Source organism: Acanthaster planci, linkage group LG05 (assembly GCF_054643075.1).
Source record: "Acanthaster planci isolate LZ-2023a linkage group LG05, COTS_SCS, whole genome shotgun sequence".
In the NCBI taxonomy this organism is placed as follows: domain Eukaryota; kingdom Metazoa; phylum Echinodermata; class Asteroidea; order Valvatida; family Acanthasteridae; genus Acanthaster; species Acanthaster planci.
In genome coordinates, this window is record NC_141781.1 from 2,042,422 (window position 1) to 2,067,459 (window position 25,038).

At 41.8% G+C, this 25,038-nt stretch overlaps 2 protein-coding genes across 3 annotated transcripts; one reads left to right on the forward strand and one right to left on the reverse strand.

The window, feature by feature from the left end:
• Positions 1–282: 282 nt before the first annotated feature.
• On the forward strand, positions 283–20,414 carry LOC110990233 (semaphorin-5B-like). 2 transcript variants are annotated; one of them, XM_087137207.1, is made up of 18 exons: positions 283–510; positions 7,391–7,581; positions 8,139–8,272; positions 8,731–8,775; positions 9,366–9,473; positions 9,925–10,021; positions 10,580–10,741; positions 11,050–11,180; positions 11,305–11,425; positions 12,205–12,262; positions 13,592–13,742; positions 14,223–14,436; positions 15,007–15,095; positions 16,101–16,274; positions 16,828–16,864; positions 17,344–17,673; positions 17,983–18,080; positions 18,722–20,414. In XM_087137207.1, the coding sequence occupies exons 2-18, from the start codon at positions 7,443–7,445 to the stop codon at positions 18,770–18,772; spliced, it is 2,139 nt and encodes a 712-aa protein (XP_086993333.1). In that variant the 5' UTR covers positions 283–510; positions 7,391–7,442; the 3' UTR covers positions 18,773–20,414. The 2 variants fall into 2 exon arrangements, with proteins under 2 accessions (XP_086993333.1, XP_086993334.1); XM_087137208.1 differs by having other exon boundaries at positions 16,101–16,237; positions 16,830–16,864.
• Positions 20,415–21,669: 1,255 nt separating this feature from the next.
• On the reverse strand, positions 21,670–23,001 carry LOC147798990 (uncharacterized protein F54H12.2-like). The gene has a single exon (XM_087136769.1). The coding sequence runs from the start codon at positions 22,999–23,001 to the stop codon at positions 21,670–21,672; it is 1,332 nt and encodes a 443-aa protein (XP_086992895.1).
• Positions 23,002–25,038: the final 2,037 nt, after the last annotated feature.

Consider the following 25,038-nt stretch of genomic DNA (forward strand, 5'->3'; position numbering starts at 1 on the left):
CAAAATATGAACGACGCTTCAACCATGTCATTATTTGTCTGCAGTGCAGTCGATATTCATCTTTTTTATAATGTTAACCCTAACCCTCTTGAATCCTTCACCTGTTGGAGGATTGAGGAGGGTTAGGGTTAATGAACAGTCACAATTCAACCGTGGGTCGGGTCACACTTAACAATACACAATACAGTTATAGTCATGCGCAGTAACATACAATGACGTCAATTGGGGGGCGGGGGGGAATTCCCAGTTGGCCATCTCACGCTTGGATGCTTCAAAATAGTTGGTAGTGTTGGGATTATTCGAACAAAGGTAGTCACGTTGATACCTCTCTATTGCAGCAATATTCGCCGTCAATACTTCCGTGTGGTAAAATTTCCAACAGTGAATTTCATCTTCTCAAACCAGGGGAAAGACAGATTCTGAAGTTTTATTCAGACCTATTTGCCGTTTGGCGTGATCAAAGCGCAGCCCAGAGGCTCGTCATAGGAGACAACAAACGCAGTTTGCGAGGTAAGCATAAGCATGCAGGTGGTGGTCAAATAAATAAAAGTTTAAAAGTATCAGCATATGTAATGTTGGTGACAAATTCAACGCTAGAACCTGTTTGCTGCTAAATGAATGATGACTACCGTTCCATTTCTTATCAAGCAGACGAACGACTTTTTGAAAGGTGTAATGCGTCGGTGACAGGCCTTCCTTTATTTTTAGAGCGATGATTAAGAAAAAAAATAATATTAGAATGTATGCAACAATTGAAAAAGTCACTACTCATGGCTTAAAGATTTTGCCTCATGTTTAAGGAAATCAAACACAATCATGACAGATATACTTGTTGGAATGCAAAAACGTTTGGTCTGTATACAATGAAAGAGGAGTATTGCTGTAGAATCGCCAAAACTTCAATGTTTGAAATGGTTTACTTTCCATATTTTAAATGCCTACCGGAACTTAAAAGGCAATCATCTCTTTTTTAGTTACAGAGAAGTGATGAAAAGGCTGCGTTCGTTTACATCTGACGCGGCAACCATTTTGATACTTGGTTATGCTTTTCATGCAACGAATAGAAACTATACCGGTATCCATCAACTTCTGTATGCTGTCAACATTAGACTGGCAGACATGATTGCATTCGGAAACCCCGTAACATCCTAAATCGTGTTACGTATGCACCACCAATGCGGAAGACTTGACCAATTTTGTGGAAAGAAATACTCATTGTGGTCCTGGGTTTCAGGCAGGTTTAGCTAGTAAAGCAAATCGTCCCAATCACCGGCACCGTACCGCGCATATCAAGGCAGCGTACATGCAAGCCGCTACACGGCACGCAAGGTCCGATTCCCTCGCTTTAGTCAGTACAAAGGAAGACATCCAAAACTGCTGTTATACAGTTACAACAGTTCACCTATATACTAGAGGCATGTTTTTGCCTGTTCGTTCAGTAAAGTTCTCAAAACAACGAGAATATCCATACATATATGTTGAAATTTGAAGAAAACACATGGCTTATAACTTTTGTGTAAACAACGGTTTATCCAGCTTATAGGTGTTGGGGGGGGAGGACTGAAAAAATAATGCAGCTTCAGGTAAATCAAACATGACGTTCGGGGAGGAAAAAATCAAAATCCTTGCTCACGGTTCCTAAGTTATTGCTTTTATTCCATGGTGTTGTTTTCTAACGGTTCCTTTGGTACTATTTGATAAATATACCCATTATTTTCTTTCCTTTTTCACCAATTAGAGCACTCGGGAAAAATGCATCCTTTTCGATGTTTACAATTTGCTAAATAAGTAGCTATTCCCTCCACGGGGTTTCTCCTTATCAGCTGACTGAGTTGTATGTTTTGAACCTTTTATTTTTAAAACATGAAGGTTTTCAAAAATGTGTGTGCTCAATAACAGGCACTTTTTAATTAACAGTGCAGTGATTTCAGGAATTAGGATAGGCTTACATGTAGAAAAATGTTGACAAGCACTAATTTGGGGAGGGAGCCTTAAATAATAGCACTCGTTGTACCGTACTGTGAAATGTTGAAATTTTTGGACGACCCCTAATTGCAATATGCATTGCAACAACGTGTGTGAGCCTGCCTGGAACTAACCTTGGCCCAAGACGTCAGTGATCGATAGTTGTTTTATTTCTGTTGAAGAGCACCCCCGCACAACTAGTTTTTACTTACTCTCACTAACGTCTAAGGAATCTTGCAGGAATGGGGGTGCGGTCGTATTCAATATTTATTATCCTTGGTATTATAATTATGTTCATGTACTTCAAAGTTCGAACAACATGGCGGCTTCACGCGAGCAAGTACCCTGTCGATAGTGTCTGGTTTTTGGGAAGAGATTAGAGACATGCAAGACATATTTTTTCACTCCATACTAGACATGAAATTGCCGCTCTTCTAAAAGATATCATTGGGGACTACAGTTGTGCTGCATTGCATCATGTTTGCAATATCTGTGGCAGAGAAATTGGGAAAAACAAAATCATTGTCTAATGCCTGACACCACGCAAGAAACACGTTGTCGTTTTTTGCAACTCAAAAACAGCACGCTGGGCCTGATGAAGCTACTAAAACAAGCGACACGTGCAGCAAGAAAACGACAACCAACTTGCAGTTCGGGTACTCCGTCCTCGAAGGTTAAAGGTCTACATGGTCTCTAAGGACACTTTAGTCAGCTGGGAAGGGCATACAAGCCGTACATGATTATGGGTCATCAAGAACAGCATCCTCTGTCATGACCCACGCCTACTCCGTGCCAACTCTTTACGAGCGTCTGTGCTGTCTGTGTTGACAGGACTGCAGACAGCCATGATGCATGTGACCTTACCAGGGTGCATTACTCAGGTCATCGGAATTTAATATACATGCAATTTAGCGAGTGCTGATTGGTTCCCTGGAAAAGTCGAGGGAAAAATAAAGAACAAGTTAAAAGGCTGCTGCAAGATTCCCAAGACGTTAGTGCGAGCTGGCGCAAAGTATAAATATGAGTCGTTGGGGGACTTGCCAGCTCCAGCCTGTGCTCATGTTATGAATGCAATACGCAAGGAGTAAATCTACTTTAACCAAATCGAACCCTGTTATATCTCGCTCAGGTGTAGGCAGCTTGTGTCTTCCCCACCTGTACAGATTAAATCTATTGGTGATTTGTTGTCATTGTTTTGGACTTTGGTGTGAAATTACTCTCAAAACGCTAGCGCCTTAAGAGTTGGCGCTTTTTTCCAGCCGATTTTCAGGTGCCGATGCGATTGTAATCATTATACACACCGGGGTGACTTGTATTTGCGAACGTTTTCGTTATTACCTTGCAACCACAAAACATTTAAAAATATTTAGTTGAAATGCATTTGATGAGAAGGTTTAATAGCGTTCGTGGCATAAGATCTGGCAAATCTACACTGTACACACTCCACACCGTGAGCACAAAAATCCTTTCTCACCAAACGACCTTATTCGGAATGGTGCATGTAATCGGAAGAAGAACTATTTTTTCTGGCCTTCCTCCTTAATTGTGTCCTTCCTCTATAGCCTAAGTAAAACCTAAAAACAGACCAAAAAAGAAAAAACCCAAAAAAGAAATATCAACTCTGCGGAGTTACGCATTTCTAATGTATTAATGTTTGTCAGGAGTTTGTAGATAAAGACGACCTGATGAATGGGATGACACCTCCTTGATTTAGTCTCCAACTATCCCCATCCACTCATCCCATCACACAGTTGGTGTTTGCAAGTGCCGGTTGTGCTGTGTCCCATTCACACTTGGACCTTTTTGCCTTTTTTTGCCAAACCAAGGCCTCAAGTTTTCCGTTCCGGTAACTGTTGTTGGATCGATACTGTACAGAACGGTCCTTTATATCTTGCTCCATGCAGCCTCTGATGAGCAAACGCGCCAGCCGGATACCAGGTTAGCTAACCAGTCGGCGGAATGGTTCGCTAGCCCGGACGGCCCCGAGTATATTTTATTTGTATTCGGTGTGCGAAATAGAAATTCGCTTATGAGATCTTATTTACGACCTCATACGCGAGAACTTCACAAAACGTTACATCGAAACTCTTGCAATGTGCTTAGGGAGATTTAAACTGAATAAAAATCCGCATAAGTATGGTAAATAATGCAACTTGAGTGCCAAATTTAAAATCAAGTGGTTGTTAAGATAATACAATATTTCCATTATGACCTATCGATTTCTTTGACCCTCACTTTTCTGATTTTAAAGGTACTTCTGAACAGTTAAACAGACATACGACTGACCAGGAACTAAACCTACAAAATCTACACAATTTCATCTAGCTAGCTTTATTTTAGACCATCCATATATTGTTTAATACGCGTTTAAAATTTGTGCCAAAAAGGAAACAAACCGCTTTTCGCGAATATTCCTTGGACAAAAATCACCGGCTTTGCTCATTTAGTCATTATTCCTGATTTTGTAGAGTGAGAATTCATGCAATCTCTACGTAGTTTTGGATGATATGGAAATGCACCCAGTCGGGAAGAGAAAAAATACCCAACACAAAAACTCACCACATTTCTCCGCTACAGTATGCTTTGGAAAATTCCGGAAGCTTCATTGTTTTGAAACATTGTGCCAAAGGGTAAACAAAATCTCATCACGAAAAGATTTTGGTACATAAACACTTATTTGGCTCATTCTACATGTAATTTTATTTCCCAATTCCATTATAACGAAATACTTTAGAAACGCCTCAAATGCTACCATGGTTGCCTTGAATTGTTATTTCCAAAAGTGAAAATAGCCGAATATTTCGTACAATGAAACAGCTGCTTGCATGGCACGAATCTACATACAACAGTCATTAGGCCTACGCATGCGAATTTCCCCCAAAATGGCAGATCAACATTTTCCCGATGAAACATACGTGGCCGTGCCCTTTCACGCTTCAGAAAACCTCAACTTCCTGATCAGACATGGTATCAAAGCGAACTCCTTTCTATAAGCGTGGGTGTGCTGAAAAGATCTACGTATAGGCGCGCATGTGTGGGGAACAACAGACATATAAATGCATTGACCGCCAGTCTTACACGTACAACCGTGATATTGAAAAGTATGGGCAAGCAGTGGGCGAAACGGTGGACGGCAGAGGGCATTACGCGCAACGCACTTACAATGCCTGCATTTGTTTATGTGACCGGACGTGGGATTCTAGGCCGCCTCTGGTAGTGGGGTGGTAGGTCCATCCTCCAGTGATAGAAGATGAGGCACTCTCCCTTGACTGATTCCCCCAAAGAATTCAGTCGGAAACCGGATGTTGATTTAATTGATTGATTGATTTAATTATTATTTGTGGCTTTCATCTCATCAGCTTCTTTCGGTAAACATTTCCCTGTATGCAAAATTGTTGCGTAAGTGGTTACAACCAAAGATATTTATTGTATGCAAAATACAACACATTTAATATACTTATACATCTAGTGTACACAATGTTGTAAAAATGTCAAGTTGAAACATTGTATCAACACTCTGTGGTAAATAATTACCCTGGTGTGGTGGCTTAGCAGTGATGTAGCCTAAAGTGGTGCAGGAACCCTGTGGCAGGCAAGTTCCCCAAAAGCTTGAGCTAATACAAACATAATTCACATTATGGCATGATAAATACTATTCTTAACTACAGGGATTATAGAACTGCAGTATGAATACTTGTATAGAATGCACAGCGCATAAAATATAGACAGCGTACCCCATCTTGTAAGTAAGCACACTATGAAAAGCAATGGCCGCGCGACCCACCGATGCGAGTCGTACACAGCCCCAAGCTCCAGACACAGCGCGGTGTTGCACACACGAGGCGTACAGCGCACACCACGTCCAACGTAAATGTAACGTAACGTGCTTTGTGTGTATACATATACACGTGTATAACGTATGCCACACAGCAATCTATCGCAGAAGAATCCCCAACAACATGATCATAAAACCACTCAAAAAGTGAATCAAAATCCCACTATCCTTATGTTATAAGATCAACTGACATGCTCTATAATGATCAGCGGTTATGATGATGATAAGCCCTGTGAGGGTACTTAACCACAAAAAGTACAGAAAGCGAAGAATTTTGGAACAAAACTTTCTTACCTGGGCGTTGCTCGATCAGCAGCGAAATGGCCGCACCCGAGAAAGTTCTCGAACGACCAACGCCCACAGCCATAAGGCACTGTTCATAGCGAGGATCCCGGACATATTGCTCCGCCATTCATAAAAAGTGTAAATGCGGATCATTCCAAACCCAAACTAAGGTAACGCATTGGAACTTCCCATGGAACACTAGCAAAACAATGTTTACAATTAGTTAATTCATAATTGAATGTCAATTAAGGGGTATAACCTTAATTGGGACATAAATCGTGATTCCAAAAGGACTGTTTGTTATGGTGAATGTTCAGGCTTATGTCATGGAAAGTGTAGAGTGGTTTTCGGGCTGCATAATTAATTAGATAAATAGTTTTCCATGCGATAAATTAGAACTACAAAGTACTGGTCACTACATTTACATGTGCTTCCAAAATGCCTTCACCTCATATGCTCTTCGGTACTGTTATCTCTTTCCATCAACTGTTGCAACCGCATTGTTTTGGATCCCTTTGGGCCAGATTGAGTAAATAGAGGATAGCAATAAAAAAATGGCTTCATGGAATTGTATGGATGGAATTCTTGTGCGTACATTTCCTATACCGATCAAAGAGACCTAAACACGAAAAGTAAAAACAGTGTAAAATCGTCAGAGCATTTTCAGTGTTTCCAAGTTTTTGGCATTCACCATTGGAGGTACCCCACGACAAACTCTATTCATTCAGTAAAACTAATAAACACATAACGTAGTTACACTACTCACTTTGAACGTTTGAACGCACATGTCGTGTAGATTCACTGCAGGTCTTCCATTTCCAAGCCCTACGTATATTCCAAGTCCTTCGATAAATCAAATGTTTCCATAAATGCATGGCACAGACAGTCGATCAAACTGCATTAGGTGCTCCAAATTCAAATTCATTTAGGTTTCGTCCTTAACTGTGAATTTCACTGAGCTGTATTAATAAATATCGCAGTCGAGATTTGAAGCTCATTCATACCGAATCGATATAATTACCATAAGCCTTTTAAGTTTTTGTTCATTCTTCAATGTGAGCTTATTATGATGATTTTTATATTTCATTAAGCTTTCAAAGAGTGTTTTTAATTATAAAAAATATTTTTATACGCTATGCATCCATGTGCGACCAGACGGACATGTGTATGAGATGGAAAATTTGGAAAACTAATGGAAGTGGATCATTGCTTGGCTGCTTTAATGCCCATAGGATTATTTGCCATCTCTTATGACCAAATCAGAATGATTGATTTGTTGTACATGATCTGTATTTATTATTACAGAGTGATCTATATCATCCACTCTGCCAAGTGTCCGGTATCGTGTCCTAGTGTCATGCCTACCTCCCTTGTGCACCATGCATCTTGGCTGGTACTCGGCATTCTAGTCGTGTCGTTGCCTGCTTGTCACTCCCAGAATGAACGAGTTGTGCGTCGGCTTACACTGCCCTACGCTCGTAGTTCCTACTTATGTGGTAAAGTTCACGGATTTCGTTTTATCAAGGCTGTACTTCAAGGGGAAAAAGCTTTTTTTATGTCGTAGCTTGCACTGAAACAGCAAGTACACATTTCCATTTTTTCACTGGACTAGGCCTAATGCCCCCTTTGCGATGCCCATGCTGAGGTCATGGTCTATTTTCCAACAGTACAAACTATATATTAAACCATACCAAACTTCAAATGACTACTGTAACATTACTTCATTTCTGATCTGAAATGAGGTATTGCAGCATACTGATTCCACTTATATCGCATTTACTTGAAGGGGGTCACTCTTTACATTTACGCTCTTCCAAAAATAAGTGTTGGATTTCATAAATGCACGTCCACCCGGACATATTTGTTTGTTTGTTTGTTTGTTTTTAATCCAGAGTAATGAGAACAAATAATTCTAACAATAATTTTAAAATCAGGTTCTGAAAACGACAAAATTCACCTTTCTTTTACTCCTCCGTTTAACAAATGGAAAAGCTACAGTTTGGCCTTGGTAAGTTAGAGATAATATTGACAATTTATGCTGATTATCTTTCAGATATTTCTTGCTCGGCAACCGCAGAGGGACTTACTGAGGGCAATTATTATCGCACCCTGACATTAATCGATGGACGACTCTTCGTGGGGGGAAAAGCTCAGCTGTTTTCCTTCGATACCACCAACCTGAACACGGTGAAGCAACTTAAAACAAACAGCACAAACGTTGACCTCTCCTAATCTGTGTATCACTGGCTCATCCAAATCAGTGACAGACAGTTTGTATATGTTAAAATAGTTGATTTGTATCAGGCAGTGTCGCAACACCGATCAAAACCATCACAAGTCTTTTCACAAGCGGTCATAAGTAACTAAGTGAACAATGACAAAGTAATGTTTTAACTGCTCATTTGAATAGCTTGCGAATTGGTTTAAGACTGAATGACTTGTGACGGACATAGAGGGGCTTGCAGGTATGAACCCGACTACAGATATTGTGTCAAACAAGTTTAGCAATAAGATTACTTCATTAGAGGACCTAACCTATCTTTCAACCTATCAAAATCGAAAACTATTCTCACCTGGATCACGTTAAACCGATATTGGTTTCAACAAGAAACTGTAAAATGCCACTCCCATTTTCCACTTCATAGATTGAATCCGTTCCTGTCGAAGGATCGTGCGTCGATGCCAGTCTCGTACGTAGAATATCTTTTAACTATTGCAATATTCACTTTGCCAGTTTGATATTTTAACTTTAAAAAATAATATTGGAACCTCAAAAACAGAGGAATCTCGTTCAAGCCTTAATTTTTGAAAATGGTTAGAAGACACACAATCAATTTAACAAGATGGGCGAAAATATTCTTTACATTACGTTTACAATCGTTTCGATTCTGCAGCATGTTATTTTGGCAACTCCTGTTTATGGGATTGGGGTTGGTATGTGATAAAATAGTTTATGTACAAAGGTGTGAGAACAAGTAAACTTTTGCGAATGTAAAATTGCTTTGTGAAGTGAATTACACATATTTGGGGTCAACATGCAAATGAAGGTCAAAATCAGAAGCGTAAAATGAGTGGGGCTGGCGAACAATAAGCAGCTATAGATTTCGATGGCGTCGATATCAATGTACACTGTTTATTATACATGTACATACTCTGGCTTTGGAATAATGAAATATGCTTATGAACGAACATCAATTGTAATTGTCCGCCATTTTATTATATGCAGAGTGCTGACAGTCCCTCTCGTTCATAACTTCGTCGTTTTTGATTGATCTTACAGTGTGAGGATAACTACATTCGTGTGATCCAAGAGCTACCGAACGGAAATCTGCTCGAGTGCGGCACCAATAATGCCAATCCCTACTGCCAACAGAGGTCAACTCAAAATGTAAGGGCAACACTGCCATGGATCTCTCTTAAATGGGGCAAATACCAACGATTCGATTGAAGGACACATAAGCTCACTTAACCGGGAAACTAAAATAAAAGTATCACTTCATCAACAACTGTGAATAGCAACGCTTGCAGTCATTATTCTGGTAGCGACAAAATGTGAAATTTACACCTAAACAATTGAATTGTAGAGTTTTGGAGGTTAATTTTTTGACAAATCTCATCCGGTCTCCAGATTATTGATTATTATGATTATTAACAAACATAAATACATCTACGACTCTTGTCAATTCATCTGTCGTTGTAAACATGGCCGAGCACTGTCTGGTATCTTATTTCTTTTATGTAGGTCGAAAATTGCCTCTCTTAACACTCACTTTTTGGCGTAAGTTAATCACAGAGACCTTATTTTATTATCAGAATAATTTTTGTAAAACCTTTTTCAGTTATCGTCAATCGGACCCATGACCTCAATAGACCGAGCAGCTAGTATCGTGCCCTTTATCTGGAACCAGAATTCTACTGGCTGGTTACTCACCGACGGTAACAAACCACAAAGGCTTTATGTGACTTCTCTGAGAAGCTGGCTTATAGTAACAATATGTTCTGTGCTGTATCTGGAGCAGGCTTTGACTTTGAACCCTGCAATCGTCGAATCTACTTGGAGTGTTACTTTCACTTGTTAATTGTTTACTGTTTTTCTTTTTGTTACTTAAATATTGTTTAGACATTTTCTCGATTGAAACTTACGTGGAAAATGAAATTTATAAAGATTATCATAAAATAATTTGATCCGACGTGATACTTTGCTTTAATAGATTCATTCAGATCTGGTCAGAAAATAAACATTATCAGTGTTATCTAATTTCCGTTTCAAAAATGCTATTGACAAATTGCTAAGAAAACGGTTTCATCCAGATCCTGGGTCTTGGTTATTATATATTCTGTTTCTTCAACGTGGTTTAAATGGAAGGGATAAAAAAGATAAAAAAGACACTCAATTAACTGTCTCTCCTTTCTCGTAGAAAGACACATATTGGAAATGATAGACATTGGTATGAGCTAATTTATTTCAAATTCGCATACGTTGTTTACACACAGATCTTAAAATATTGGTCGGAGCTGAGTTGCAGCTAATAGCTGGTGCTCCAGGAAGACCGGCCATCTCCAAGTCAGTGCTACAGCTGGATTCATCTCAGAATTTGATGAGCATAAGTGTGGCTCTATCGACTAAGGATGAACTCACTGTTTTATATGCAAATGGTAACCTCCTGAAAAAAATGAAAGAATTTAGTACAAACACGATAAAACTCACATCCTGCATTTCCAGCGTTATTTCTTCAAGTTATTTAGGGAGGGTATGCTGGTCTGTCTCTGATAAAGTAATGGCGGTAGGCCGCACATTTTCAAGATAAGTCGTCCTTTCATAGCATGGGTCTTTAAATACACTCTGATAAATACACAACAGAAGCTGGTAAAGCAAGAGAATTTATTTCTCGTGGTAAATTGACAATCATACATTTCAGTCAACTGTTGATATTAGCTTTATTGAAGAGGTTTTTTGTCAACAGGTCCGCCAAATCAGCAGTTTGTTGGGGACCCTATCAGCTATAATGGACGGATCTACTTCTTTTTCCGCGAAGTGGCCGCCGAGTTTGTCGTTGATAGAGCTATTTATTCAAGAGTCGCTGTCATATGCGAGGTATATAGGATTAGCATTTGCAGTTTTATTAGGATCTCCTCGCCCCTACTTTCTCCCCCCTTTCTTTTCTTCTTATCCTTTGTCATTCATGTAACGGGGAATATTCTTTATGCTTTTCAAACAGGATGATTCAGGAGGTAAAGAATTCAATGAACGATATGGCAACAAAGACCTCGTGACTTTTGTAAAGGCGCGGTTGGAATGTTCCACAGGCACAACATTTCCATTCCACTACAATGAAATACGTAAGTCTTTACAATATGCCTCATTAAGGGTTTGCCTTACCAAGGAAAAGTCATCCTTTACCCTTGGCTTGAACCATCTCTCAGTTATGCTTGTGTGACGTCATTGTTCCTTTCGAACGAGAACCGAAGGTTAGAGTTTGTTTAGCGCTGGTTCAAAATGGCGAAAAATTGTATAATTTTTGTTTCCTATAATTGAATTACTCTTTCACATTTTTTGGTTACATACAGTGAATCGAAAAAGGTATTCTCTTTCAAAATGATAAAAAAGAGATCAGTACTGTTAAGAAATATGCCAAATAAGGAGTGAAAATGACGTTCATTGCTTCTTTGCACTTTGGTTCTGCTGTCTCAGGTTCTTTGCTTGTGGCCCGCCAACATGTTCCTGATTATTGCTTTGAGGTCACAAACATGTTTCTGTTTAGGGTTTGCCAGAACACGCCCCAGATTCAAGTAAAAATGCTTGAATGAAATGGAATACGTATGACAAGCTCTGCCAATGCATTCCTGTATTAATTAATCCAGATGCAGCCGTCGTTGCTGTACACATCGGCATTTCATTAGACTTATGATCAATTAGCCTTTGAAATGGATTATAATACCCATTAGTAAAATATATGGGGAGGGGAGGGTACGGGGCACGTGACCCCCAGCAGTCGCCCAGGCTCCCTGGTGCCCCCATGTGCACCCATTTGAAATCTATGAACAATGCAGCTACAGTTTATTTTATTGTGGTACCACTGTAACATATTATGATAATTTCTCCTTGTTTGCATCGACAGAGGATATTTACTACTCCAATGACTCCAAAGTTGTGTTTGCAGTTTTTGCTACACAGCCGTAAGTAAATAGTGACATTTCATAACATAGTACCTTGTAGTTTTCCACGACTAACAATTATTAATGCAAGAGAAACAAATAAAAGGGGAGAATAACTTAATCAACATTTGTGTTTATTTTGTCTGAATGATGAGTTTTTAGCCATACTTGTGCCAAGGAAAGAAGGGGAAATTTTGTCAAGGGAACAACCAACGGTGGTTAATATTTTTCCTTAAATAATTATTGGGAGCAATGATCGGTTGCGTTAAGTAATGCAAATACCTGTAAAAGAATAATAAAACCAACACACCATAACCACAACTTGCATAATGATGTTCGGGAAAATGTTGTTCAGGAAATGTATAGCAACTCCTTGTAGGCAAAATTTACTCCTGGAGTAGCAGGTCAAAGTTATTCATCCGAACTTAACAGACCTCTGCACTAATAAATTCATAATTATGCACGTATGAGCTTGAATTTCGTTGGCGGCAATAAGCCGGTCATTGAAAACGTACATTGATGATCATTTTTTTTTTTGCTCAAGTATTCTGTCTTTGTTCAGATTTTTCTTCAAAAAATTCGATTAAATCGTTTTTTCATTAGTCTCTAATCCAATCGGGATTTTTAGTGCTTTGTAAAAGGACTTTACAATCGTGTTTTTTCCTGTGTGCACGAGCTTGCCGTATCTAAGCCGGTCTCTTTTCGTGCTGTTTTATAGCGCATGCATGCATAATCATGAATTTATTAGTGAAAAAATTTATAAGTCAATGTACTGATGACGACACACTTTGTTACCTGCACAAATAGCGGCCAGTAAGGCCCAAAGTCCTCTGAACTTTATGGAAAAACACGCACATAAACAATGTGTGGCGTCATTAGAACAATATCCTAGAAGTTTGCTCACAGTACTCAGTATTTCAGTGGTTGCTTTCACTAAATTTAGAACGTAACAGCCAACTTTGAAACAGTACATTATGCTGCAATACGTTCACACCAAGCAGTGTTCAGCGGTCAATCCAGTTCTTTTTTTAAGGAGGACATGAATGAATGAAATTGGCTCTCTCTCTTTCGATAGTGGTTCATGGCCCCAATGCCCCCCCCCATCTCCCTTGAAAAGATTATACAACCTCCCAGCTTCAATTGTCAACTGTAGTCCAAACATGAGTGAAAATTCACTTCATCTTTGAGTGCAAGCCCTAATAGGACATCGATGGCTCTTATAAAACTCCCCACTGGTACAACCAATTCCACCCCCATCGCTGTTAAACCTAACATCGTCGTTCTTCAGTTGATCAGAACTTCAGATTTTGTCTTCCTTTCTCTTGAATATTTTGAACCCCAAAATCGTAGGCCTGAAGTGGCGAGTTCCGCTGTCTGTGCCTACCGGTTGGATGAAATCGAGGCTCTGTTTCTCAGTACGAGTAAATTCAGGGCGCAGTTTAGTGATGGCGAACTCTGGAGGGAGGTAGACACAGAACCTGTGACTCCAAGACCTGCACAGGTAGATGTAGGTCCTTAAGGACTGCTGATATCTTCTTTTTGGCAGAACAGTCTGGAAGGCATGTACAAACCAGGAATTCCCAAGCTCTCAGATAACCAAAGTAAACTATGTCTACCATTCTGAATGAACAGTGGTCTCCCTGTTACGTTGACTGTAGCAAAGCATTGGAGGGGTTGTTAATGTTACATAGTGTGTCTTTCAAAACACCACAAGAACTTTCTGTTGTCTGTTAACCAGCCCAGCCCGACCTTACCCACCCAACTCCATCACTAGCCCCAACCCCAACCACATCCACAAACCAGCTCTAGCCCACCCAGCCAAGACCCACTCCTGCCCCGCGCCTTGTTAACATCCTTATGCTTCTGCGTTCATATTTTGGCTCATGTTTTTGTTTGATGTAATTTTCTCTTTTATTTTGTAAAATACGGTTTTGTGCTGCTTCACAGATTTGAATTTATTTATTTGGACAATTGTATTCAGTGCCCAGATACTACCAGTTATACCGATGCCCAGTACTCAGACATACTTGGTAAGATGCAGCTTATGTTTGATACAGCTGCCAACAAGCTTCACTATGAGAGCCTAGGTGGCGCTAGAAGCAACCCGCTGCTCATGATAGACGGAGAACGTTTCACACAGATCGTTGTGGATGAAAATGTCACCCACAACACGGATGTTATGTTTATTGGTACAGGTGAGTGCGATCAGTTGTTAGCAGTTGTGCAGAGCAGGGCAAATCGATGTCGACATAGAAACATTATGAATTTATAATCAACCATTAATTACTCCCTGGCTAATGAAAGCTTTCGTATTCCTCTTTAAACATCATGAGTCAATGCTTATTCTTCTCCCGTAATTTTAAGCCAGATCCAGCCATCCCACAACGAGTGTTTATTCAAACATACATGTACGTTGTACACATTATAATTAATGCCACGACGACGGAAGACGGCTTCCAGAACTTGGGTATGGTTTTTAAACTTAGGTCACGTTGAATAGAACTACATTACGGGGCAGCTATCTTGTTCTACCATTTAAGCAGTGTACCAAAACTGAGGCTGGAAGAAAAGTGGTCTGTTTCCTAGTCTCAAAATATGTAAATTTCCATTGGTTTTGTAATTTGACTCACAAGGGCAAAACAAATATGACATGATCACGATAAAGGTTTTTCCTGGTCACATCTTATGTAAGTTCCAAAAATAATGAGTGCAGAGATAATCTTCTGTTTAAAATCCGATCTTTTCGTTGGCTGACTTTTCAACAGAAAAAGGGACGGTTTTGAAGGCTTACCTGAAAGACGACCGATCAGAAGCCAAAGTCGTGGAGGAGATTATATTGAAACCACACAGACTAGTAAGGCTAGCTATTCTGTTTTTTTCTTTAAACCACATGCAGATTATACAGTCCCCATAATTTTGTTTTAATTCCAACCACCACCTCGGTCCATCCAAGTACGGATGCGGAGAACTGCAATTGTAGTTGTCTAGCCAGATGCATTGTTGCCTTCCACACATGAAATCTGCATGAACAACGAACTGCATTTCAGACAAAAGGCTCTCGATCTTGAAAAAATGAAATGATGGATACAGACAATTCATCAGTCTTACAGACAGTATCACCGATGACTAAAATGAGGGGAATTCGACGAAAGTGTAAAAACCAGGCACTAAGTGGGGTGAAAAATACAGATAATGACGAAAATGGGTCCCAATGAAAAACAAAGTGAATTTCAAAAAAGTTTTCCTCCTAGAAGTAATAAACTTTTTTGTTCATAAGAGTTACTAGTCGTTCATGTGGCATCAAAGTTATTTGAAGGCAAACCCGGCAAAATTGTGAAAATTAGACACAAAGTTAGGCAAAATACCTATATAATCTTTTCATAGTTATTCTCTGTCGTTAATTGACAGTTTCCTCGTCTTGATTATTGTTCAGAGATATTTCTAACAAAAAGCTATTAAAATATCACTATTTGATAGATTCTTGGCAATTTATTTACACACAAGGTCTTCAAGGGAAATGGTGGTACAAATCCTTTAAATGGGTCATCACCAATAGAACGGACAAACTAAATGCACGCACAGTCTACTGGGACTGAACATACGTGTGCTCTCCGTAAAAAGATAACACAAAATGAGCCACAAGATCATTTCTTGAACGTAATTTTGTAGTAGTTCAAAGAACAGGCTGAGCTCCATTATTGTGACGCATTACTCAGTTTGATATCCTCAAGAAAATTTACTCTGCACCAGATGCTTTCGAAGGTATTTCCTTCAAAAGTGGCTCCGGCGACATTCAACTGATTTTTTTTCGGCTGGATCTTGCAGTTGAAGATTTTACTTCATGTGGTTTTCTCGGTAGACCCCCGTATTGACCATGCTGAAGAGCTTTGCTGAGCAATCAGTGTTTGTTGGAACCGACGAAGGTGTTTACAAAGTTCCATTCCAGCATTGCAGAGACTATGCATCGCTCCAGAGCTGTGTGGATGCTCAAGATCCGTACTGCAGCTGGGAGAATGGAACGTGTTTGTATTCAAGGGAAGGTTGAGTTTAATAAGGGTGTCAAGCCGTTGAAAGGTGTCTCGGTGATTGCTTAATCTTCAACATTTGTAATAAGGCAGTATATTTAATATAACTGCTTAGCAAACCAAAATTTAATATCCGAAGAATGCAATCATCACAATGCCATGATCTTCAAGTCTTGACTTTTCAGGTGCTCGTACAATATGGGCCCGTTCGTCTTTTTTTCTCATGGATAATAGCGAGCACAATGCCTGAGTTGACTCGACTTGATAATTATGACAACTGTTGATCAAAAGCATTGTGATTTGATGCTGAAATTTATTTTGTCTTTCTGACTCGGATGGTATTTATGAAAAGTGGAGAACATATTTCCTAAATTAGATAATTAGTTCATATCTTTTAGCAAGTCCTTAGTACTGAATGAACCATGAAGAGTTTGCTTGATCCAGAAAACGATTTTACAATTGTGACCCTTTGATTGCTATTTCATTCAGACAACGAAACATTGCATTGTATTTCATGTATTTCATTCAAAACAAGTCGCATTTTCACTTTGTTTTGTCTGTAGATTTCCGGATATCTGCCCCCCAACACCGTGCAACGGTAATTACCCAATGTTTTGATGTTTTGTGCTTTCATAGTAAAACTGTTTCTCCACCCTGAGCCTCTAGGCTGTCTGAAAGGTTGATAGAAAGTTGGAGCAGAGGCTGGTGGGTTATCCCATGAATGCTAATGGGTCGACGAGGAAGGCTCCTGAAATGATCTGCAACGTCAAGGAGAAGAGTTACAGGCTGGCTGACGAAAGCTTTCAGTTTGGTGCACAAAAGCTAGCACGAATTGCTTGCACGTATACTTGAAGATTGTTAAGATGGCCGAGGTGTTTCCTCCTTCATTCAGCCACTATATTACATATTGGAACATACCGAGATAATGAGAATAATGATTGTGAATGAAAAGGATGTTCTGAGACTGTTTACTTTGTAAACAGTAAAGAGTTTTTCAAATACTTTTCAATAAATTCGAAATTGCCTTAAGCACGAAGATGTTGTCATTTCGATAATAGACCGTTTCTGTTTTATCAGAAAGTAGAATCATCATCCAGAATTGTCCAAGTTCGCAAGTCAGCTATATTCGACATCTGCATTTCCCCAACCATCCCTTACACCTGTACGTAACGGCTGAAGCTGCCAGGAAGGACAATCTTAGTATTGTGAAGAATGAAATCACTTGCCATCCGTGTGCCAGTTTGCCGTACACCGAGAGCAGATCCGTCAGTTCGGGCAGGGAGTTTCTGGCCTTACACATTAACGGATCATCCGAGGAGCGCGAGAACTGTTCGTGCTCTCTGGTCCTGGCGATAGAATGCGGCGCGACCAAGACAATCAATTTCAACATCACTGTGGATGACTCCGGTAAATTTGAAAAGTATCAGTGTCTTTGTATGTAAAGCGTGGTAAATCAAACTTTCCTCAAGAATACAGCCAATTTCAGTTGACCAACACGGGTGGCACTGCCGATTAAATTTCCTAAACCTCTATCACCTACGTGTGCTAAACTGTATCCACCTTTCCAGATTGTTAAAACAATTCTCAAATGAGTAAATCATTGGTGTATTTCTCAGCAATTAAGTTGATTGATTTGCGGGTGGCGTTTTGGACAGATAAAGAATAATACACACTTTTTTCTACTCACCAAAGTATTTATTGATTGTTTTCTTACAGATCCTGTCTTGGACACAGAGTGCCTTGAAGATGTTGCGGATTTTGATTGCGAAATTTCGCGCTATAAATTTCAGTTCGACAAGTGGATCTGTAATCAGGTATGTCTGTATTGCAAATGATAACGTCCGTTCGGTAGAAGGCGTTATACTGAGGGGGTATATGCCAGGATGTGCTTGATACCAATTCGAAGGGTCAAACTGAATAAATCGAACTGGATATTCACTTGCTTGGCAACCATTATTCATCAGGCTGCCATCTATGGCAACACTATTCTGGGTAGACATATCAATAGATCTCAGGATCCCTATTCACACAGAAATTCTGGATTTGAGGAACTATTGCATTGTACCAAGTCACAGCATGTAGCTTATTGGTCAAAGGGGTATTGACCGGATGCCTTCCTACTTCTACCGGTTTCTAATTCTGACCGTCCTGATCAGACATTTCCATCATCTCATTTGTCTATGAGGGATACGATTATCTGTCTCTAATAGATATTAATTTGTCTACAGAAAAGGATACAGAGAAAAAATAACCCCCCCAAGACGAGTATAGGTAGTGCGGTCATTTCAGGTCGTAGTTTTTCTTACTACGTGGTATGACTTAAATAGGCTGTAAACGACCACCTACAAAATGAAACGTAAAGCACATGCCCTGGTAGTGTGGTAGAAACGTTCTTGTTGAATTGGGGTCCGAAAGAAATTCAATCTGAAACATGGATCTTTGACGTCTTTTACAGGCTAAGTCTTGTGGCTTAGAGGAGCTTCATTCTTGCAAAAAATGTCCTTGAACTCCAAGGCAATGATGTAATTTTTACCACCGACTGGTAAAAGGTTTTGCGCCTTCCCGACTTATCAGCAGCCACATTTGTTGTACTGAGAAATCTGTGATAAGAATCCTCAAGGTAGATTTTGTATATTTTTGATATATTCTGTTGCTTAATATAAAACAAGTATCTTGTCCTTATGATGTGACCCTTATTAATTAATTAATGGTAGCATTGCAGCTTTCTCACGTAGAGGAATTATTTTGTAACTGTCCATCCAATATAGTTGAAAAGCTTTGAGATATAAATTTGACTACGTATCATTTCCAAAAATTTGTACATTTCATTTTAACTAATGCTACTCGTCAGTAGAAGGTCTTGTAGGTTACATGTTGTTCGCATTCATATACTTTATTTGGTAATGCTGCTTTTAATGACATAAAACAGGATTTTTGGATTGTTACAATGAGTACGTATGGTGGAACCCATCGTGACATTGACTGTTACATTTTGATGACACAAAGACTATTTTGACAAAAATGCCCCCTTTATCAGTTCTTAGGCTCGCCATACACGTAGATTAACTTTCCGAGGAGTTTCCTTAATATTGTTATTGATTTTTTGTTGATACATTCTGGTTGGTCGTTGACCGTCACCAGTTTTAATCAGCAAGCGTCATTTGTTTTGTATGCTAATCGAACAAGGTTTGTTGAAATCAAGATGGCAACCCACTAATCGTCTTAAGTCGAGATGGGGGGATTTTCTCATTCGAGTATTGGAACTTAGAATTAAAAAGAGTACTTATTTTTCATTGGTTTAAATTATCACTCTAAGATTGTCATCCAAAAATGTGGGCGTTTAAATTTATTTCACAGATTTCTTGACTATGATTAGGTAGTGCCAGGTTTTTTGGCTGGATGGAAAGGTTGGGTCTTTATGATGAGTTTTGTACTTTATTGACTCTCAATCGAGAAAAAAATTCAAAAAATAAATCTTGTAAAAATGAACTCGAAAAATGTATCTCGTAAAAACACAGATATATTTTGAAAATCCCTTTATATTTTGGAAAAATCGTTATCACAGACCTTTTTTCTCAATCCTTATTTAATGGAATATATTTTTTCCACTTATTAATAAAGAGATATACTTTTCAATTACGTTTTTATGAGATATTGAAACAAACTTGAAAATATACATCTCATAAAAACGAACTTCGACAAAATATACTATACTGTTTTAAATAGGTATACAATGCCTCTATTGGAATCATAGTTAAAAATTAATGCCTTTGTACATTTTATTCCTTTTCAGCTTGTGGTGGTGGCTTAATTATTAACCGTCAAAACGTGAGACGCGTAAATTAAGCTAGTTAATTACAGACAGTTTCAGTCATTTGAGTAGTTTGATTTAGTTTGTCTTGTCGACTGCCTCTGTTGTATTGCTGATATTGATATTAGTTAGTGCAGCTTGTGGAACCGTAAGCCCTCTTTAGTTTTATGGAACAAACATGAGTTTTCTATAAGTGCAGAAATCAATTGTAATTGGAGTAAATTAGATAAACGTATTCGTCAAAGGACTTGGAGGACACCTGTGGAACCACTGTATGGGTGCACTTAGTGGAGCTGGTATTGTGAAGATGCCTGATCTTGTTCAGTCAAGGACACGTCTATAAGTAGTATAGACGGAGCAAACCGCACCCCCATGTGAGGGGTTTTTTGGTGGGAGGAGGTGAGGGGGCCTGGCGGGGGTAGGGACGTGAGGGGGAAGACGAGCGGCAGGCGGCGGTGGGAAGTGGCGCGAGGAGGGAGGCGGGCGCGCGGTCGGGTTGATGAGGGGCGTTGACGCGGGAGGAAAGGGTTGACTCGGGGGGTGAGAACGAGAAAGAAGAAACGATGTAACACGGGTGCCTAAAACCAACCGGAATTCGACGGAATTCCTTAAGTGGTCAACGGGCAATGTAAGGGGTACCTTTTTTTTTTGTTGTTTTATTACACTTTTTAACGCCATTACAGAGAGATTTACTAGATTAATCGGTAAACGTACACGCTAAGAATGACGTAGGAAACGTTACCATGTAAGGGAGACTTTTTTTTGTGTGTGTTTTTTGCGGCTAGTACCCTTTTTTAACGCCAGCACAGAGAGGTTTACTAGATTAATCGGTAAACGTACACGCTAAGAATGACCTAGGAAACGTTAACATGTAAGGGCCACTTTTTTTTTTTTTTTTTTTTTTGTGGCTAGTACCCTTTCTCAACGCCGCTACAGAGAGGTTCGCAAAATTAATCGGTAAACGTATACGCTAAGAGTTACGAAGGAAACGTTACCATGAAAGAAAATGACAAAGTTCGCTTAGTGGTTACTACACATCGACGGAAACATTTAGTTCACGTTGTTACTCGTTAGAGCCCTGGCAACCTGCATTAGGATAAAGTCACTGTCATACACCGACGTGTCTACGCGAGGAAAATGCCTCCGAATGAAATCATTCACGAGGACGTCATTGTCCAATGTATCCGATGAGAACAAGTTGACGATCTTGTCCAAACGCAGACCCCGACAACGCTGTAAGAGGAAGAAGATGCAGTACTGCCCGCAGACGGCGGACAGCGGTCCTTGAAGAGGGCGGCGATTGTGGTGAACGTGATGGCCATTCCTCCGAAGAAAATTCTTCACCCGTTGCAGCTGTGGCGGCTGTCCGTAAGAATCGAAGTACTCGGCATCCCCGTCTCTCGTAATATAGATGGCCACCCAGTGTTGGCCGGGTTTGGAGGCCGGATCAGTGTTAAACACCAAACCGCTAGGTCGCGGTAAGTTACCCCGAGGCAATCGGTCGCTGGCGAAAACACCCCTGAAAAAATGCTTGGTAAAGCGGTCACGCTGGAGGATCTGTGTGATTTCGCGGCTGTCCATGACCACGGTGATTAACTGGCGTAGTCAAAGATTACGTTGCGGGCCCGGTCCAGTTCGATGATGTTGTTGAACTCGGCGTATATGATGACGTTAATAGTCTCCCGGAGTGGCTCCGCAAACTGCACCTCCAGCCTCAGGTTGCCCCGCCTCACGAGACTGTAATGTCCACCCGCCGTCAAGTCCGGGCTGAGATCAAACGCAAACAGTGTGTATCCGGAGCCGTAGTCGTCACGAGTGATGGCGTTACCCTCGTCCTTGTACATTTTATCCGTGCCCGAGAAGAGGGTGTGGTAGGCCCTGATGTAATTGCTGCCAGGCTCGCCAAATCGGGGTTTCAGCGGCGAATAGGGTATCTGATCGCCATCGACATACACGGCGAAAAACGAGATGTTCATGTGTTTGAAATTGAAGGGGTTTTTCCCGTACCGTCCGTTGAAAGCTTCGTTGGTCACACACCCTACCACGATGCGATGGGGTAGTTGCCCCAGGAACACGTGATCCTGACTGAGGGTGAGGTTACCACGGGGCACTGACACCATTTTGCACAGATTGCGCCTGATAGGGTATTTGGCGGTGCCCTGCGCCAACGCCTTCGCGTGCCCTAGCATGACGGCCGAGCTGACTTTGACTTTTCTCACAAACAAGGAGGCGTTGAGGATGACCACTTTGTAGGCAGGGCTCGGGCCGGCTGCCATCAGGCAAAACGCATCACTGCTTCGGATCAGTTTCAATTTGACGTCAACACCATTCAGCATGTGCTTGTCTTGGAAGAAAATGTCACTGTGCAGCGGCCCAATCATGTCAACGACGCCGCTGTTGTTGGTGTACCGGGCCCGCTTTTTCAGCCCGGCGTTGGCTTCGTCATCCGTCGCCCGCGGGTCGGCGCTGTCCATCCGGCCCGCAGTATCCTTGTAAAACAGCCCCGCCGTGAGTTGGGACGTTTTAGCATCCGCGCCGTAGCTAAGCAGCGTCTCCAGCATGGCACGGTAGGGGTAAGTCGGGGTAGAGGGCGAGATGAGGCGCTCGTTCAAACTGACGTCGATCTGGCTGAAAAGGGCATGCAGAAACAAGTTGACCGGGCCCACGCGATCGTCGTCCGTCAGGTTGGAACCGTCTGCCTTGGTGATCTTGGCCCTGACGTACAGCTCCGTCTGGTTGAGATCCAAGTACTCCTCGCCAGAACCAGGCACGAAAAACTCGATGGGCCCCCCATCCGTGATGGTGGAAATGGGATGATACTCTTCCCACTGTCCTTTTTCGATGCTTGTCTGCGTGGGAGGGACGGAGAAGATATCAAGTTCGGACTTGGCGCACTCGCAGGACTTGTCGTGCAGCAGCGACATGGCGGGGTGCTGGAGAGGGTGTTGCGAGCGAGGGACTTAGTCAAAGATGTCTCTCGACCTCTTCACTTTCCTGCCGGCTGAAGAAGTGGGGCGTCTGCCGCGGGCTTTCCTTTTTATAGGTCGTCGCGAGAGCCGAGATTCTACACCACGAATGGCCGTTTGGGCGAGATTGCGTCCGGCATGCTTGAGTCTGCCTTTGGCAGCGGTCTTTATACTTTTTCCCTCTAGGGCGTCTTGTGCGATCCCCACACCCGCGCGCAGAGCCTCGCGTCCCAACGTCTTAGCCCCTTGCTTCAGCAGGGGCACGGCGGAGCGGAACAGCCCGCCCAATATTCCTCCTAGGCCATATCCTCTCTGAGTTCTGGGACCGGTAAACACCGGATGACCGCGACCCACCTGACCGACGTAATAGTCCTCGTAATGCTTGACGTTGGGGAGGAAATAGCGAGTCATGGTTCTCAGTGGAGGAAGGTAGCCCGCCGCCTTCGAAAGTGTAGTTTCACAATGACTCTTCCGCTCACAAATGGAATGGGCTTGCCAGTGTCGTCCCTTATATCGACCTCGATCGTGTCGATGAACTTGTGCCTCAGGGGAACGTAGTGGGGACTGTCGTAGGTTTTGGTAACGATGTTCCCATACTCCCCGTCAACGTTCACGATGCGCAATAGGGGGGCGCGTGTGTCTCCTACGGTCTGGTATTCAACTACGTTGGAGTAAAGAAACATCGAGTAGAAGGGACGAAGATCCACCGCTCGCTCACCTTTTCTGGTTCCCATCACGGTCGCGCCATCATCGAAGCCGAGTAGGGCCGCTAGTCGCCCGATCAGTTTGAGCACTACCCCCTGGCCCGTTTTGATGACGACCTTTTGAATAAATTTGTTGTAGGTAAATCGAACGAGACCGTCATGGTCGATGGGTGGCTCAAAACTTTGCAGCAACTCTTCGGGTATCGCGTAATATCCCTCGGGTATGTGGTGAAAGTGGAATCTGGAATCTTGCCGTCCGGCGGAGCAAGCTAACACAGTGCCCTCGGTTACGTTCAGCCAGCGGTGGGGATAGGTGACTTCGGCCAAGGCCACTTCCCAATCTCCTTCGAACGTCAGCGGGGTGGGTAACCTCGAAAAGAAATGACTCAGCGTGTTGTCTGGATGGACGTCCATAGAACTGTTGCTCGGGAGCGTCACGTAAAATGAGTCCGCCATGGCGGCAAAACACGAGAACAATGGGGGCCGAAGCGAGAGCGAGTGGAACTTTATAGTTTGTGTAGTCCAGGTACCCAGCTGTTAAATTTGTCCGGGTATCCCAACCACTTGACGAAGTACTCGTTCTTTCCCCCCCGTTTTCGCCGACGGAGTACCTTCTCCACTTCATACAGCTGGTCGGACTTGATCACTCGTTGTAGTTCGTGCTCATAAAACGTTCCGTCCAACTCCTCGCCGTCGTAATCCTTCACCCGGTAAACTGGGGGAAGGCGCGGGAGTCGATCGCTGATAGTAAAGAGTTCCGTGGTCCATCCGGGAAGATACCCCTTCCTGAAGGGTCGGGCCGCCATGCTGATTCGCACCGTGTCTCCCAGGCTGAATTTGTAAGAGACCGGACGGGGCGCAGAGTCGGCAGTGGAGTAGAGAGTATGCCACACCCTTTCCGCATTTCGTTCATTCACGGAAGCTGGCGCCGACTGGATGCTTCGGTGATAGGCATGATTGTAGGCGGTCACTAGTTTCGGCAGAGCATCGATGTAGGTCCGACTGCGAGATGCTGTAAAGTACTTATACATCTTTGTCTTGAGCGTCCGGTTAAACCGCTCCACCACGCTTGCCTTTGTTTCATTGCGGGTGGTAAAAAAGGCGATGTTATGCTTTTGGAGGAAGGACTGGAACGCGCGGTTGGTGAATTCGGTGCCCTTGTCCGTCTGCAGCGAGAAGGGTTTTCTTCCGCTCTTCAAAATAGTGGAGAATCCCTCGATAAGAGAGGCGGCGGTTTTATTTTTGAGTGGAACTGCCCAGGCGTACTTTGAGAGTACGTCGATGCACGTTA

Bases quoted from the DNA above. Each gene is read 5' to 3' on its own strand.
- LOC110990233 (XM_087137207.1), top strand. From the start codon at position 7,443: ATGCCTACCTCCCTTGTGCACCATGCATCTTGGCTGGTACTCGGCATT. The intron at 15,096-16,100 runs GTAAGGCTAGCT...TTTTCTCGGTAG, and splicing joins TATTGAAACCACACAGACTA to ACCCCCGTATTGACCATGCT. The intron at 16,275-16,827 runs AGGGAAGGTTGA...TGTTTTGTCTGT, and splicing joins ATGGAACGTGTTTGTATTCA to AGATTTCCGGATATCTGCCC.
- LOC147798990 (XM_087136769.1), bottom strand. From the start codon at position 23,001: ATGTCGCTGCTGCACGACAAGTCCTGCGAGTGCGCCAAGTCCGAACTT.